Here is a 17,852-nt window from a genome sequence, read left to right as displayed (position 1 = left end):
TAATAGGTGGTGATGAGGGTTTGTTTGGAATTAGATTTATGCCAAAAAAAAAATGAATTAAACAATGTTAAACAAAAAGGAAACTTAGAACAGTTAACCAAGAATGTAGTTTATTTTGAAAACCATGTTACAATTTTGGTATTTAGTTAAATGTTTTCATTTTCAGATTGTTTTTCTTCTTTCTCAATGTGTACATTTCTCCACTTCTGGAAAAGTTCAATTCATTATTATTGGCCCAAATCTAATTCCATACAAGTGTCTGATTTCACGACGGAGTCATTTGTTCATCTTATCCTTAAAAAAACACTCATTAATTCAGGAAAGATTAGCAAGCAGTTAAATCATTCAATTAACCGATTGGTTTAAAAACATGAATTCAAGATTCACATATAGCTGTATGAAAGGCTTTGCATTGCAAAAGCATTGGTTTCTTAACGTTAATGGGATAGTTCACACAAAAATTATAATTTTGTCATTATGTCGTTCTAAAACCCATAAGTCCTTTGTTCATCTTCAGAACACAAATTAAGATATTTTTGATGAAATTCGAGAATGCTCTGACCCTCCATAAATGATAATGGAAGAGGGCTGTCATGGGAGAAAATAAATTGTTGAATAAAGTCATTATTTTTGCATTCTTTGCACACAAAAAGTATTCTCATAGCTTCATAAAATTTAGGTTGGATCACTGATGTCATGTGGACTACACATTTCTGGGCCTTGACTGTCCTTGCTGCCTGTAGAGGGTCAGAGAGCTGTCGGATTTCAAAAAAAAAAAAATTCTTAATTTGTGTTCCGAAGATAAATGAGTCTTACAGGTTTGGAATGACATGAGGGTATGTAATTAATGACAGAATTTTCATTCATGGAGGAACAAAGCCTTTAAATTACAGAATTTTAATAAAAAAGAAAAGGTGAAATGCAGGAATGAAACAAGTGACTGTCTTTAGGAGAGACTCACTGAATCATTCATTCAACAGATTTGTTCAAAAATGCTGATTCATTCAGGAACACCTACTGCAACTATGGAGTAAAAATACACAAGCATACTTCATTTTATCTTTTTATGAGCTGCCATATAAAAGCAAAGTCATTTATATTGCTTGATCAACGTTTATTGGCATAAACCGTTTTGCCGCCAAGCTTTTTGGTTTCTAACTAGGTTATACTTGGCATATAAAGTCATGCTACACAGTGGCTTTGAACATGGCTCATTTGTTTAGAATTTAAAGTCGGCTCAATATACGTTTTCTAAATGTTATTTTCTAAAATCTATAATCTATGTGATCTAGCTGAAGCAAAAAGGGATTTGGAATCGAATGCATGACGAGGAAAGCCAAGCAATCTTCACGCTGTCAAGCTGACCAATCTTCTAGGTTTCTCCTCTCTCTGTGTCCCTGAAGGGAAAGCAGAGCAGACCAAACAACAATGACATCATTTGAGGTCATAATGTGGCACTTTAAAACTCTCCAAAAAGCTCAGCTCTACATACTTACTGCCCACATATGTCAGCGCTAAATACTTTAGGGAACTGTAAAAAAAAAACATGATTAAGGCTCTTTAAGGTTACAAAGATATGCAAGTTAGGGATCGGTGCAATAACTGAAAGCAAGGAAATTAGTCCTGCATTTATTCTGACTTTTATCCAGGAATTCTAGAAAATATAAAGGCAAAAATTCGGGGTCAGACAACATGGTAATGCTCAGCAGGCTTTTGAGAAGGCCTTCTTGGAAAGAGCGCTGTGCTGCATAGCAGAGCGCAGGATTTGACATCCTTGATTTCCTGTCACTGGCAGTCACATGCCGAGTGTGTGGGCGCGATAGCTGAGTGAAAAGTGGAATGCGTTAAAGAGGCGAGGCAGAAGTGCAGACGTCGCAATCTCTCTCACTCTCATACACATAGACACTACTGTTCTGACTGTCTGAGCCGTTAGCAAGTAAAGAATGTGAAGACATTTTCAGGCAGAGCTGTGCAACAAGTCATCAGGGCGGGCAGGCTGAGGCCAAGTACTCAGAGAATGAAGGAAATGTGCTTGATGTGAGGAAAATAAATCACTTGTGCACACACATTCATACTTGAGTAATTAATCTATACTGTGTATAATATACTACTCCCATAGTATGCATTTAAATAAAATAGAGTCCCTAGATGGGATGGCAGGAGGCGGGGCCAAGCTACCGATAGATAGATAGATAGATAGATAGATAGATAGATAGATAGATAGATAGATAGTGTGTGTGTGTGTGTGTGTGTGTGTGTGTGTGTGTTAGTGATATGAAGCTCATTGCCCAATGGATTTCAGTCTAGAGACTGTAGTTTCCCTTCCTCTCTCTTACTGTATATGTTGTTTTTCAGCTGTATTTATAAATGAAGTCAGTCTGAAACGCTTTTAAAATGTGGCACTGTCTAAAAGTGTCTAAAACAAAATATAAACAAAGTCACTTTGATGCAAGTCAGTTCACTCTGTGGACATATGGTAACACCTCCAAGCAGCTATATAGGAAGTTTGTAAGGAGAAATAAAAAAAAAAAACAGGCTTTATTCAAAATATGATTGGCTCTTGTAATTAAAAGTCTTGACTTCTGTTACTACAGATGATAATACTGAGCATCAGGGTTTCTTGTATTCACTTTCCTATTGTACTTAGTCTTCTCTTTACTCTCTGAAAGCTATTGGATATTCATTTTAACCAGAAAAAGCAATTGCACAAACTTTGTCCCAGCATTATTCCTGTATGTTTCCTCATTAGGTGACATTTTAAGTGGAAGTGAAGCAGTCAGTGCGTTTTACACTATTCAGTAAACTGATTTCCAATTTAATTATAACATTTAACAAATAAGATTAATTTAACCATTTTAAAGGAAAATGAAATTTTGTTATAGATTTTGGAGCAAGGGTGCCACCATTTTGCAGCACAGCATGTGGCCAGTGAAGTAGTACAAGCTATTTTTTATTTATTTATTTATTTTTTCGTTTTGAACACACAAATGTGTTGACGTCATGTCTAACCTGTACATTATAAAATACGTTTATAATTCTCACTGTTGTCTCAACTCTTGTCAGTTTAAACATTTCAGTATTTTAAGTGCAAGACAGCACAAAAGAGATTTTAACGCGGTACTCATTCACTGTGAAAGATTGTTTCTGTGCACATGCACACAAAAAGCAACAGCACGAACAGTACTCGAGTACCAAATTGAGGGGTCTTTCACATCTACTTGAGCAAATGCACACAAACTTACCAGGTTCATGACTTCTTCCACCTGTAACGGTGATACTGCTCACCGTATCTACTCAAATGCATAAACAGTTGCACTTATTATGGGCTCAACAGTCTTTTCAAGTTCATCTTCCTCCATTTCAAAACAAGTATGTGTTAAAAAAGTAAAGAAATGCTTATATTACTTCACTGGCCCATGGAGAATACTAACCCCTTGATGTCACATGCTGTGGTATTGCAAGATGGTGGTGTCCTTGCTTCAAAAGCTATAAGAAAGCATCCTTTGTTCTTTAAAATTGTTACATTAATCATGTTTGTTATATATTTTCTTGTAACACTTGACAATAAGATTCATTTGTTAACATAAGTTAGTAAACATGAACTAATAATGAACAATGCATTATAAAAATCCCAATTTGTGTTTGTTAACATTAGTTAATGCACTGTAAACTAACATGAACAAAAGATAATTGACTGTATTTTCATCAATTAACGTTAACAAAGATTTATTTAAAGATTCTTAACTAATGTTAAGAAATATATTGTAATGTATTACCTATTTTTATATTAAAGTGAAACCAGATAAACTTCAACTTTAAAGGCATCATAGACTCCATCAACAATGGCTGATAGAAAAGTGATCCTTAGCAGATAATGCAATCCCATAATGCACTGGAAAATAATCCAACAGTAAGTCACTTAAAAATAATTAATCCAATAGTGATGTAATTTAAATAGCTTAAAATAATTTAACGCTTCATATTTACCTTAATTATAGGGGATTTCATACTGGGGTCATAATAGGAACTAGTCACTAAGGTGGTGCTGTCCCAAGAACTACATTTTCCCCAAGGGTTGCATTTGCACTGCCAGCAGAAACTCTAACGTGATATAAGCACATCATTCAAGTGAAGCATTCAACAACGCCAACAACTGGAGGATGGAGGACAGAGAAGTGTTCGATTTTAGTTATCGATTGGGTTCAAGAACAGAGTTACAGTATGAAAATGTAAAATGCGCAGCTTCAGGCATGACTAAGTACATTCATGCATTCTTACGCCACAGACCTTCAGTCAACACAGCATTACCAAAGAAACGTGGGAGGAAAACTAGAGCAGAGTATGACATCTGTATGGCTCGAACCTCAGCATTTAGAGTGCATTGTTGCGGGGCCGCATATGCAATAATGTCAGTAGGAGACGTGCCGAATGATTATCTCAGGGTCTCACATGTCGTGGGATAAAATCCTGCTGTTGTGGGGAGGGTAACTGACCACTGAAAGTGCCAACCAGATCGCCTGGATGCATGATAATCAAGAGAAGCAGAGCCTTTTCCTAGCTGCAAGTGTGAGGCACTGTAGGGGCTCAAGTCTTGATGTTGGCTCCTAGTGTGAGTTAGTGCTGAGAGTCTGCAGCTGGAGCTTTTGGCCTCAGAGCGGAGGGCGTCTGACAGGGGAGGACTTCAGTGTGTTTCTTTTGGAAGAACAGGGTCTTATTGCTAGAGTAGGGCAGTGGCGTGCAACACCTCACCTGCAAAACTGACCTGTGTTATCTTTGTGTGTGCTTTGTAGTAAGTAACAGACATTGAAGGAAGTTTGCATGCAAAAAGTAGTTTGGAGACTAATTTATGGGCTCAAGACACTTTCTTTTCAAACGCAAGCTTAACACACAAATACAACTCCTGGGAAGCAGTGATATTAAACTCTGGCAGATACTGATAAGCTGATAATTATTTTGACATCATAGCTAATGAAACCTACACTATTTTGTCTAAATAAATTAAAAATAAAACACAAAAAAAACTCAAATCAAACATTTAGAATGTTTTAAGTTAATTTAGGCATCACAATATTATAATGGAAAGTATATCCCAGAGATTATGTGTGACCCTGGACCACAAAACCTGCCATAAGTAGCACAGGTATATTTGTGGCAATAGCCAAAAAATAAATTGTATGGGTCAAAATGATTGATTTCTCTTTTATGCACAAAGAAATAAAAACAAATAATAATAATTGAGATATTAAGTAAAGATCATATTCCATGAAGATATTTTGTTAATCTCCTACGATAAATATATCAGAACTTATTTTTTATTAGTAATATGCATAGCTTAGAACTTCATTTGGACAACTTTAAAAGCAATTTTCTCAGTATGATTTTTTTTTGCATTCCTCAGATTCCAGATTTACAATCTTTCCAAGATTCCAATGGTTGTATCTCTGCCAAAAATGTTCATATCCTCACAAACCATAAATCAATGGAAAGCTTATTTATTCAGTTTCAAATGATGTATGAATCAAAATTTTGACAATTTGACCATTTTTTTTAAACAAAATAATGACAATTATGAATGCTTTTATGTTCCAGTGTTGTTATATTATTGTTTTTATAAAACAACTTTAAATATGTGTTAGATGGCAAAAAGTAATCTAAATTTAAAAACAAGGGAAATGAGCATGCATGATTTAATATTCAATACTAACCAATATATAACCAATATCAACCAACCAATCCTAAAATAAAATAAATAAATTCTACCTTCAGGAATTAATTATTATTAAGTTGTTTTTTTTTAAATAAGTATTTTATGCTCTCAAAGGTTACATTCATTTGATAGTAAACCATTTTCATTTTTTTTAAGATTCTTTGATGAATAGAACAGCATTTATTTAAAACTGAAACCTTTTGTAACATTTTTTTTTATCATAATACATTTCTGTTGAATAAAAGTATTAATTTCCTTAAAAAAATGTATCTTACAGACCCCAAGATTTTGAACAATAGTGTATATAATATAGGTATATATATATATATAATACTGATATGTCATGCATGTCTTAGTGGCTATCTTGAATACTTTATTCTGGTTGGTCATTGGCTACATTCTGTGGTCCAGTGTCTTTATATAATGACCACTTAACTATTGTCTCTGGCAGCCAATCTACACTACATATGCTAGCTTCATGTCTTTCACACAGTCTCTTTCTTGTCAGAAAATAATATTAGCAGTACCTCGTCTTCACTGAGGTGGGCTCAGACCGGGACACTGGCTCTGCAGTGTGACCGTGGCCTCCCTCCAGCCCTGTCTTGGCTCAGGCCGTGTCTTTCCATCCTGCACAGTGTCAGCACAGAGCACCTATGCTCAACCCCTCAAGCCATCCAAGCAAGTGTCAAAGAGTGCAAACCATTGCATAAAAAAGTGATCTGTACACATACTCATATAGATACAAACACTCACTTCTCTCAGCATGTGAGCCTTTGTTACTGTACAGGAGATGAACGTCCGGTTGTACTCAGTTGACATACACAGTGATTCAGTGGCACCATCTTGAGGTTGACTGGTGTACACACAATCTGATAAAAGTTTCACTCAGTAAATTCAGCTTGTACATTTCACAAACAAAACACGAAAACAAAGAAATGGTATGAAAAAAAATGAAATTATTTTCTACAGTGTATGCTACATACTGTATTGCATTAATTAATAATACTTAAATAATACTGAAGAATAACATGGGTACTGCCAGGGAATATGTGCAAAACAACACTGCTGTAGTACGTTCACAAAAGAACATGTTTATTTATTTTTATTGGTGTTAAGTCCAAGTTCCAAAATCTATTTTGATTAATCTGAGTAAAAACTGTGTTTTCTTTACCAAGAAAGTGGCAAAATGAAAACCACTATTGTACAATTTGATTTATTTATTTTTCCCCCAAATGCAATAAATCCATGTTTTGTTTTGTTTTTATTCAAAATTTAATAAATCCATTTAATCAATATGGAAGTTAAAATAATACACAACATAGTAAGTTGATCCACATAAATTAGGGTAGGCAAAGAGGAAGTGTTTAACCAGGCAAATAAATATAGCTGGTAAACCTCAGTGACAGTATGGTTACGTGAATAAAGATAGAAATCAATTAGGATGAATAAAGTCAAGTAGTGCAAGCACACTAATACAAGACAATTATTAACCAAAAGAGGGTCCATAAAGAGCTTGCACTGGTCCACATACAGCCTAAAAGTGAAAGTGAAGTCAATCTATCTCATTTGTTTCTGTGTTACATTACTTTTTTTCTCTGCTGTTTAAAAAAGATTGTATCAAACAGGAATAGATTAGGACCTTGAAATTGATAAACTATGTCGTGACAAAATGTGTTCATTTAGTTGCACCAGTTTTTGTATAGTGTGGTGTACTTTCAAAAACACCACTTAACATCATCCATTCAACATAATGTGCACTAAATTTTGCTAATCTTGATTATTATTTTCTTCTTGTTTAATGGCCTCATTTTGATCGGCTTTGTCACATAGAAAATTTATATCTCAATTAACTGGCAATATTTACAAAATTACAAAAGTTATCAGAGTTGATCCACAGACTTATTCGGTCTCGTATTTTCTTGTATAAACTGACATTTCATGTACAGCATTTCAGAAATATTCTATTGTAAATCATTTGTTAAAAATTCATTAATATTTTGAGCAGCTTATAACATTGTGAACTTCACTAGGCTGGAGTTTATGGAGTTTGTGTCCAAGTCCTGCATATGTATAGCTACTTTTTATACTATATATAAACTTATTCTGGATTAAAACCAACATTGTATAGAAGATATCACAAGATTTCTTTATCCTAATGTAAAATGGATTCCAAACTTTTGGGTGGTTGAGAGTGTGTTTTATAGACAAAATTAAAAATTTTCTAGCTCAGAATCTTCCAATCTACTGTAAGTGCTATTCAGTGTCCATTGACATAAAATAATATTAGAGAAGGCACTTCTGCTTTTGATTTAGTCGAGTTTATCTAAAGGCCTGAGAGAACATAAGACTTACACACGCCCTAAGAGACCATGTGAGTTTCTTTATCCTGATCTTCACACAAGTTGTTTTCTTGTGATCATGCCAATTTTCTTCTGATTTGCACATAATAAAAAATTTGTTTCTTATTATCTCTGTGTAATCGTCTTGTGATCTCGACGTAAAAAATAGTCATTTTCTTGACTATATCATTAAAAAAAATATTAACCAATCCAATATTTAGGGAACCACACCTTCTCTCTGAAAAAGATCAGCATTGCTGATTTGATTTTTTGTTTTCAAAACTGTTACAGCCTCTGCATGGGACATAACTCTGCTACTCTCACTCTCTAAAAGATGTTGTAAAAGATATCATGAATTGAAAAGCATTTACAAGACATGCAGAAACACGGGGCCCTGGCTGCAGTGTGTTCGGTGTCAAACTGCAAAACTATATTAGGCTATTTAGAAAAAGCTGACACAGTATTTCATTTTGTCTTGTATTTTGTTTTTGTTTTTTCTCATTTTTTAATTAGACCAGATATTGTCAGATGTGACAATGTGCCCCACCCATGGGTCACATTTCACTTCCAGTCGTTTGAGTTAAAGAACAAAAAAAGTGCAGACTGTAATTATGGAACTAAATCACGTTTCCCTGTTCCAGAGCAGATTAAACATGTACCAAAGTTACAGTGGTGATGAACGCTAGTAATAAAGCCGCCCACCATCATGAGTTAAGAAAAACAGGTATACCAGACAGCAGGTTTTGTGACATACTTCAGTTTACAGATAAGTTAACAGATAACTTAAACTTTCAGTTCCGCAAACAGAGATAACTTTCAGGATATGTAAGTAGCCGTACCAAATTATGCTCTGGACATACCACTTAATACATTATATTTATCTTAAATTCTTAAAAATCTTAATTTTACTGTGATTTATCTATTGTATTTTTACATCACACATCGTGGATCTTCAATAAAAAGTTTTCTGCCATGGATGTTGTCTATATAATGTATCACATATGTATTTTTATTAAAGAAATACATCTCACCTTATAACAAATGGCTAAACATATATATTTTCTTACTTATAGAGCCATAGTGTCAAACAAGCACAGACTGTTTAGTAATAAAAGCTGATTAAATCTTATTGCACAACCAGTTAGGTGATGATATGCACTAAGAAATAAACAAAAGAACAAGGAAAAGAAGTGTGGAGTGCTTGTGTCTTGTGTCCACTGTGATCATACTCTAGGTTGATTGAACTTACTCCCAGGCACTGAGTAAGACAGTTTGAGGTTAATCAACCAAGAGTTCAGGCTATATGTGACCAGAAGTTAACCTTGATTTCTGTAACACGCCACAGATTTTGAATAAACGAAACTCAGGCTTACTGGGGTAACCACTGATTCTGTCTTGGTGCAACAGGCCTCAGTCTTTGAATTGAGTTCACAAGAAAATAATAATGAAGTGTGGCCTCTTAGGACTTCTGTAGTAAACTTAGTGTCAGTAAAAAAAATAAAAAAACAAATCAGTACCCTCATGAAAAGACTGAACATTAGCTGTAAGCATAATGTTATTTGCTAACTATTTTTATTTGCAATTCTAATAAACCTTAATTAGAGACCCTTTTTTTAATCAGCCGGTGTATAAATGTCAGCAACACATCTCCATCCCAGGCTGAAAAAAGTGCACTTCCATAAAGTACACTAATTTTGTACTTAATACACAAAAAAAAAATATTCTTTAGTACTTCTTCAGATAATCTTAAGAACACCTAAATGTACTCAGATGTGCTATTTTTGGGACACCATGAATAGTAACTAAAATTGGCTTTTAACATACTATCTCTGCATTTAAATATATATACAGTGCCCTCCATAAGTATTGGAACAGTAAAGACAAAATGGTTCTGTTTGCTGTGGAGTCAAGAAATCTGTAAATATGATTAAAAGACGAATATGAGACAACACTACAGAATGTCACATTTTATTATTGGGTGATTCAACACAAATATGTTTTACCAGCTAAGAAGATCAGCACTTTTAGTTTCATCTCCCTATCTGATGTGAGCATATGTATTGCAACAGTTGGCTCACAGGTCTTTCTAAGTGTTCAGCTGTGTCCTGTTGCATTAATTCTTCAGATATTAAAAGCAGGGAATGTGTCTTATGTGTCCATTGCTTCTGCATTTTAAGTCTTGCATTCAATTTTGACACACACAAGACAGGACGAAGAGGAGGAAGTCGCCCCTTAAAGAAAAGCAAGCAATTTGGATGCTAAAAGAAAAGAGGAAGTCAATTAGAACTATAGGAAAAACAAAGGGCATGGAGAAATCAAGAGTTTGGAAACTAGCGGAGACATTAGCAGCCAACAATGACCTGATCGGCTGAGAAAAACAACAGTAGTTGATGACAGACTAATCATAAAAGCTGTGAAAATGAACCCTAAAATACATGTCTGTAAAATCACCAACAACCTCCAGAAAGCTGGGGTGATGCTCTGTCAATCTACAGTCCACAGGAGAATTTGTCACAGAATTACAGAAGCTACACAGTAAGACGCAAACTTCTGATCAGCACCAAAAATAGATTCTTCACAAATGTGAGCCAGTATAGAGTTTTGGAACTGAGTTAATGGACTGTTGAGACTATGATGAACTTTTATCCAAGTGATTGGAAAGCAAAAGTGTGGAGAAAAAAGGGAACTGCAAATGACCTTAAACATGTATAACCTCATCTGTAAAGCTTGGTGGAGTTGGTGTCACAGCATGGGCATGCATGGCTGTCTCTAGAACAGGACTTCTTCATTTTATGATGACTTAATGTATGATGGCAGTAGCAGAATGAATTTGGAAGGGTACAAAATGATCTTGGCTACCAATATTCAAGAAAATGCCACCAAACTCATTAGAAAGCACTTCATATTGGATCAGCACAATGACCCAAGACTCCCTGCCAGTTCAGTCAAGGACGTTATCAGGGCAAAGAAATGTAAAGTCTTAGATTGCCCAAATCAATCTCCAGATTTAAATCAGACTGAACATTAATTTCACCAGCTGAAGAGAAGACTAAAGACAGAAACTCCCCAAAACAAGCAACCGTTAGAATTGACTGCATTAAAAGCTGTAAAAGCATTTTAAAGCATCACTACTCTGATTGCATGCAAGGGATCTGTAACTAAATATTAGTTTTTAATCTTTCACATCTGCCTTAAATCAACTGTTCCAATACTTATGCTCACATCAAATAGTTGGATGAACTCAAAAGTGCTGTCCTTTTTATTTGGTAAAACATGTGTCGAAAGATCTTATAATAAAATGTGAAATTCTGTAGTTTTGTTGCATATTCATCTTTTAATCTTATTTGCAAATGTCTTGACTCCACAGCGGAAAAAGCCATTTTGTCTTTACTGTTCAAATACTTATGGAGTTAATCATTTTATTTTATTGACACAATATTTAATTTTGTCTTGTATTTTGTAGTTTGTCTCATTTTTTAAATAGATCAGATAACCCCCTCAGAACAAAAATCACGTTTCCCTGTTCCAGAGCAGGAAAGTTACAGTGGTGATGAACGTCAGTAATAAAGCCACCCAACCATCATGAGTTAAGAAAAACAGGTATACCAGACAGCAGGTTTTGTGACATACTTCAGTGAGTTTACAGATAAGTTAACAGATAACTTAAACTTTCATTTCCTCAAACAGAGATAACTTTCAGGATATGTAAGTAGCCGTTACAAATTATGCTCTGGACATACCTCTTAATATATTTCTTAAATTCTTTAAAGTACTATTATAAAAAAAAAAAAAACATTCTAAATTTTACTGTGATTTTTCTATTGTATTTTTACATCACACATCGTGGATCTGCAATAAAACGTTTTCTGTCATGGATGTTTTCTATATAATGTATCACATATGTATTTTTATTGTTGAAATACATCTCAAGTGCAAGCAAACTGGCTAAACAACAACAACAACAACGAAAACTTATAGAGCCATAGTGTCAAACAAGCACAGACTGTTTAGTAATAAAAGCTGATTAAATATCATTGCACAACCAGTTAGGTGATGATATGCACTAAGAAATAAACAAAAGAACAAGGAAAAGAAGTGTGGAGTGCTTGTGTCTTGTGTTCACCGTGATCATACTCTAGGTTGATTGAACTTACTCCCAGGCACTGAGTAAGAAAGTTTGAGGTTAATCAACCAAGAGTTCAGGCTATATGTGACCAGAAGTTAACCTTGATTTCTGTAACACGCCACAGATTTTGCATTAAAAAAACTTTTACACATTTTTAAACTTTATCTCTGAGATACACATCTCCGTCCCAGGCTAAAATAAAAGTGTAATTCCATAATGTACTTTTATTTTCACATACTAATTTTGTACTTAATATGCTAAAAAATATTCTTTAGTAGGCTACTTCTTCAGATAATCTTAAGAACACCCAAGTTTACTCAAATGTGCTATTTTGGGACACCGTAAATATGAACTAAAATTGGCTTTTAACATACTATTGTATTAAAAATGAAAAAAAGTATTTAGATACCACCTGTAGTGAACTTCAAAGGGTAACTAAATACTTTTTTTTATACAGAAAACATTACTTATGTCATAATAGTATTATGTATAATACTATCTATTACATATAGATAGATAATTTTCACAGCTTGGAATTTAATTATAATATGCAAAATTGCTGCTCAGGAAACATTACTTATCATTGTCAATGTTGAAAAACACTGTTATAATCAGGTTTAATAATAAATGTTACTGTAGCACCAAATCATCATCTTAGTGTGATTTCTGAAGGATCATGATATTGAAGACTGGAATAATGACTGCTAAAAATTCAGCTTTGCCATCACAGGAATAACTTCTATTTAAAAATGTTTTAATATAAATTATAATACAAATATATAATAAGTATGCGAGAGTCAAAATAGCACACAAACCTAACAAACAGAGCAGCTAAGTCATTTGGGAACCATCTGGTGCTAATTACAGCAAATCCCACAAGCCCAAGTGTTCTGGCAGGCGGCTGGGGTCAGTGTTGAAATCTTGTACATTCTGAGAGGAAGTTTTACATTTTGCATGATCATGGGAACTTGTATATAAAAAATACAAATGAAAAAGTATAAATGTTGAACTGAGCAGTTTATTTAATGGATGGAGTCAGAAAGATAATGTGGTTTCACAAACCAGATCCTTAAAAAAAGAAGAAGAAAAAGAAAAAAAACTGCTAAAAGTTTATATTTCATTCCCAAACATAAAAAGGAGAAAGAAAGAAAGAAAGAAAGAAGAAAGAAGGAAAAAGACATACTTTAGCAAGTCTTTTAAACTGATATAAAGGGACAGAGAAGACATGTATAATGTTACAAAAATGTATGCTTTAAAAAAGAAAGAAAAAAAAAAATATATATATATATATATATATATATATATATATATATATATATATATATATATATATATATATATATCAATCACAGTTTCTACAAAAATACTAAGCAGCATAACTGTTTTCAACATTGATATCAGAAAATCAGCATATATTATAATGACTTCTGAAGACATGCATTTTAAATATATTAAAATAGCAAATTTAAATGATAATAATACTACTGTTTTTACTGTATGCTAAAATAAATGCAGCATTGGTATGTAAAAGATACTTCATTATCATTTAAAAAAAAAAAAATACAAAAAAAAAAAATCTTACTGACCCCAAACTTCTTGACCAATTACACAGTCTGCCTTCCATTCCACATAATAGAAATGTGTCACAGACTTCAGTGAAAATTATCTTGGCTATAAGATAACTTAATATTATGTGGGGATAAATTATAGTCCTTTACAGGACCAAATAATCATGAAAGTTGAAGTCAACCTGTTTGCTGTGTGCAGTGGGGATAACTATGATTGAGACTTCATTCAAGCTCTGATTTCGTCCTCTTTGGATTAAATGTAGGAAAAAAATCTGAAATAAAGTTTGCACTTGATACTAAATGAGTTATACTCTGCAGGCCCTGAACATGAGGTTGCGTGACAGACTGACAACTTCAGCGCAATAACCATGGAAACAAAAGGTTTAATATGCCACAATCATATGTCCATATAGAAGTAAAAGATTAAATACAACAAACAAAACCACAATCTACATTTAAAAAGTGAAGTGAAAGTGTAGGCAGTTGGTGTGGTTTAGAAATATATGTTTATGTTCTAAAGGTTACATAATCAGTTAACGGGAATCTCAGTTAAAAAATATCCGGTTTGCAAATGATGTGTCGGAGCTGGGAAAGTTGAATTTGGAAATCATTTTAATGCAATCTTCTCGTCTCCTTTAGCATAAATACAAAATAAAGTTTTGATCAAACTTTACTTGCTAGGACATTTTGATCAGAACAGGAATCTTATCTTGCAAACATACTTATCACAGTATCAAATACTATTTGACGACAGTTTATTGCAAAATATCTAACCAGTAATACAACTATCATGCTACAATGACCTACATACTTATACATACCTACATACCTGTACTGTACGTGCAAACAGTCTTAAACACATTTTCCAACAGTAATTAAACAGGTGAATATTTTCAAGCTGCCAATAATAAACAGTGTACAATAAAAATTTATGAGTTTTGATGCAACGGAATGTGCTTGGAACTTAAAAAAAAATGTTTTTCTTAAATCATTGTTTAAGAAAAACATGTTTTTTAAGTTACAAGCACATTCCGTAGCATGTTCTCAATAATACAGGAGACTGTTTAAAAGTATCCCTCTCCAGTGTTAATTAATGCAAAGTACTAACCAAATAATGCATTTCGAGTAATGACAGGAAAATTCTGGAATAAACGCAGTAATAAAGTACATTTTTGAAATGTATCAAACAGTTATTTAATTACAGTAATATATTTTGTAACCGATTAATTCATTAAATTACTCATAACAAATACATTTTAAATATAGGTCTTGGGTGTAAGGAAGTGATCTTCTCACTACCTCTATAAAGTTCTGCATTACTATCATTTGTGTTCTTTCATATCCTATTACATCATGATCATGCAAAGACTTCTGTACATGTTCACAAACTCATAAAGACTTCCTGTTTTTACAGTAGGTGGAGCCATGTGTATAAATATAAGAGGTACAGTAAGAACATCACAGGACAGGACAGCCAGCAGCAAACCAATCCACACAGAGAAGATATAGTCCCAGCCAGCAAGGTAAATGTTCTTATTCTCAAAATAATATTTAATATATAATATAATAATAGTAATATATTGTTTTTAATTTCATGTTTTCAGATGGTTCCAGTGTTGATGTTACTCATGGCAGCTCTTGTAGCTGCAGATGAGCCGATGATGGCTCTCTCAGAGCCAGCAGAATCTGTTTCTGTGATTCACTGTGATTCTTCTACTATATGTCCTGATGGAACAACGTGCTGTCGGAGTCCTTATGGCGTGTGGTACTGCTGCCCATTCTCAATGGTCAGTGAGTCACAGTAAAAATCTGTAACTGTTTTATTACACTCTATTAAGTTAGGTTTCAAGTTTAACCTTTGCTCATTCTTCCCGCTCTTTCAGGGCCAGTGCTGTAGAGACGGAATTCATTGCTGTCGTCATGGTTATCACTGCGATTCGACATCGACCCATTGTTTAAGGGGGTGGTTGAGACTGCCATCTTCTACCAAGCCTGCCACCAAAGCTATCCAGAAACCTCAGGTGAGTCAGCACTGTGTACTGCATGTGACGGCAAAGTAATGCAACCAGTAATTCAAAATATGCAACTAGTAATGCAACCTAAGCGACTTATCGTGAAAACAGTCATTTTCAATCCTGGTCCTGGGGACCTATTGCTTTGCACATTTTGTATATCTATCTTATCTGACACATTCAGTGCAGTTTATGGAGCTCTCATCTCATGAGTTTATGATCCAGATCAGGTGAGGTAAATAAGGGTGACACATAAAACCACTGCGTCACAATGAAGTATATGCATGACAGTCATGCGACTTTTAATCACCATTTCCGGCAGTAGGAATATAGTTAAATATTTTCAAACTGCAAATAATGAAGTGAAGTGAAGTGGCATACAGCCAAGTATTGTGACCCATATTCAGAATTCGTGCCCTGCATATAACCCATCCAAAGTGCGCGCACACACACACACACACACACACACACACAGCAGTGAACACAGAGCAGTGAATACACAGCAGGTGGGGTTCCGGTGCCTTACTCAAGGGCACCTCAGAAGTGGTATTGCCGGTCAAAGACTCAAAGCCACAACTTTAGGGTTAGGAATCAAAACCTCTAACCACTAGGCCACTACTTCCCCCAGTAATGAAATAATGAAAAGTATACAATAAAAAGGCATGTGATTTTTGAAGCAGTTGAAGAGATTGTGAGGGTTCAAAACACATTCTGTAGCACATTCTCAATAAAAAGTTACATTATATTATATTATATTATATAAACATATTTATTTGCACTGTAAAAATTTTAATGGTTATTTTCTAATTAGGTGAACTTCTGGTTACGTGTTTACTAATGTAATCCCTGCAATGAAATAACTATATATTATTATTATTATTTAATTAATAATAATACTTTTTTTTTTTTTTTGCAGTCCGTGTCCTTTGACCAGGCTCTCAATTGGGAGAGCCAGACTGAGCAGGTTCATTGTGATGGAAATGTCTACTGCCCAACTGAGCAGTTCTGCTGCAAGTCAGCAACCGGCCAGTGGGGATGCTGCAGCGGTAAAACTAACTTTATAAAAAACATGTCCGATAATGACAGTCAAATAAATGTTGATGAACATAGGTTGTAACATAACCTATAAAAATAATAAAAGCTCATGCAATGTGAGGTTTTGTGTTTGATCATGTTGTATTTCATTGTTTTCCAGAGATGGTGGTGTAAGTAAACATCACATGACCTGGGTGCAGCTTGTCGGTTGTCAAAGTGCAAGAGGCTTTCAAATGTCACTGCTGAGAAAAAGCAGTAATATACATTTAAACGAAAACAATGCAACATAAAACAAAATAAAAAATTACAGTCAAATTTCATTGTCATTCAATAAATAAATTGTTTTGAGAGTTATTTTTTATTATTATTTGTTTGAATTTTTTATGATCCATTCCATATGCTATGTGATATTTTGTTCTTGAATGAATCTTATGAACGATTCTTTTAAGGGAACACATTAAACATAACAATATATCAACAACACTAGAGCGGAATGAGCTCATGTGATGAAACACTTGATGTTTGTGATACATTTTTGGTTAACACACGCAACACTCTCACTGGTCGCCAACTGACATATCTACAAAAACAGTCACTGAATCAGTTTAAAACAAACCTGAAGGTGATTCAATATATTCAAGTCACTGGGATAAATAAAAAAATCCCCACTCTTTCCATGTCAGGGCAATAACCATTGACATAACGGGAGACTCACCCCCCTCAATAGTTAGATATAATAATTGTCCGCCCATTAGTTAACATTTTTGATTCTGCTCTGTGTACTCCATTATGTGGTGCTTTGTTCTATCAGCATGAAAAAAAATTTTATTGTAAAATTTATACGGTGCATGGTGCATAAAATGCATCCATCCATAATAACAAAGTGCTCCACTCGGATACGGGGGGTTAATTAAGGCCTCCTGAAGCAAATCAATGCATTTTTGTAAAAAAAAAAAAAAAAACATATTCAAAACCTTAAACAATAATCTCTTTACCTGAAATGATAAGCCATGCTGTTTCCCCATTCGTTTCCCCCTGATTCAGCTGTGTTCACAAAAAGTGAAT

At 34.1% G+C, this 17,852-nt stretch overlaps 1 protein-coding gene and 1 long non-coding RNA gene across 2 annotated transcripts; one reads left to right on the top strand and one right to left on the bottom strand.

Moving 5' to 3' along the window:
* Positions 1 to 1,062: 1,062 nt before the first annotated feature.
* LOC127979399 (uncharacterized) lies at positions 1,063 to 6,694 on the bottom strand. Its single transcript, XR_008158788.1, has 3 exons — positions 6,235 to 6,694; positions 1,497 to 1,531; positions 1,063 to 1,397 (listed from the first exon to the last, which is right to left on the bottom strand). It is a non-coding gene; the product is annotated as an uncharacterized LOC127979399 (long non-coding RNA).
* Positions 6,695 to 15,096: 8,402 nt separating this feature from the next.
* Positions 15,097 to 17,102, top strand: LOC127979383 (progranulin-like). Its single transcript, XM_052584803.1, has 5 exons — positions 15,097 to 15,263; positions 15,345 to 15,527; positions 15,624 to 15,761; positions 16,669 to 16,798; positions 16,948 to 17,102. The coding sequence occupies exons 2-5, from the start codon at positions 15,345 to 15,347 to the stop codon at positions 16,959 to 16,961; spliced, it is 465 nt and encodes a 154-aa protein (XP_052440763.1). The 5' UTR covers positions 15,097 to 15,263; the 3' UTR covers positions 16,962 to 17,102.
* Positions 17,103 to 17,852: the final 750 nt, after the last annotated feature.

This window comes from Carassius gibelio, chromosome B19 (assembly GCF_023724105.1).
Source record: "Carassius gibelio isolate Cgi1373 ecotype wild population from Czech Republic chromosome B19, carGib1.2-hapl.c, whole genome shotgun sequence".
Lineage (NCBI taxonomy): Eukaryota > Metazoa > Chordata > Actinopteri > Cypriniformes > Cyprinidae > Carassius > Carassius gibelio.
The sequence above is the reverse complement of the archived record's forward strand: the minus strand, read 5'-3'. Positions and strand labels throughout refer to the sequence as shown.

Coding starts and splice junctions, on each gene's coding strand:
- LOC127979383 (XM_052584803.1), top strand. CDS start 15,345: ATGGTTCCAGTGTTGATGTTACTCATGGCAGCTCTTGTAGCTGCAGAT. Junction 15,528..15,623: donor ACTGCTGCCCATTCTCAATG/GTCAGTGAGTCA, acceptor CCGCTCTTTCAG/GGCCAGTGCTGTAGAGACGG. Junction 15,762..16,668: donor AAGCTATCCAGAAACCTCAG/GTGAGTCAGCAC, acceptor TTTTTTTTGCAG/TCCGTGTCCTTTGACCAGGC.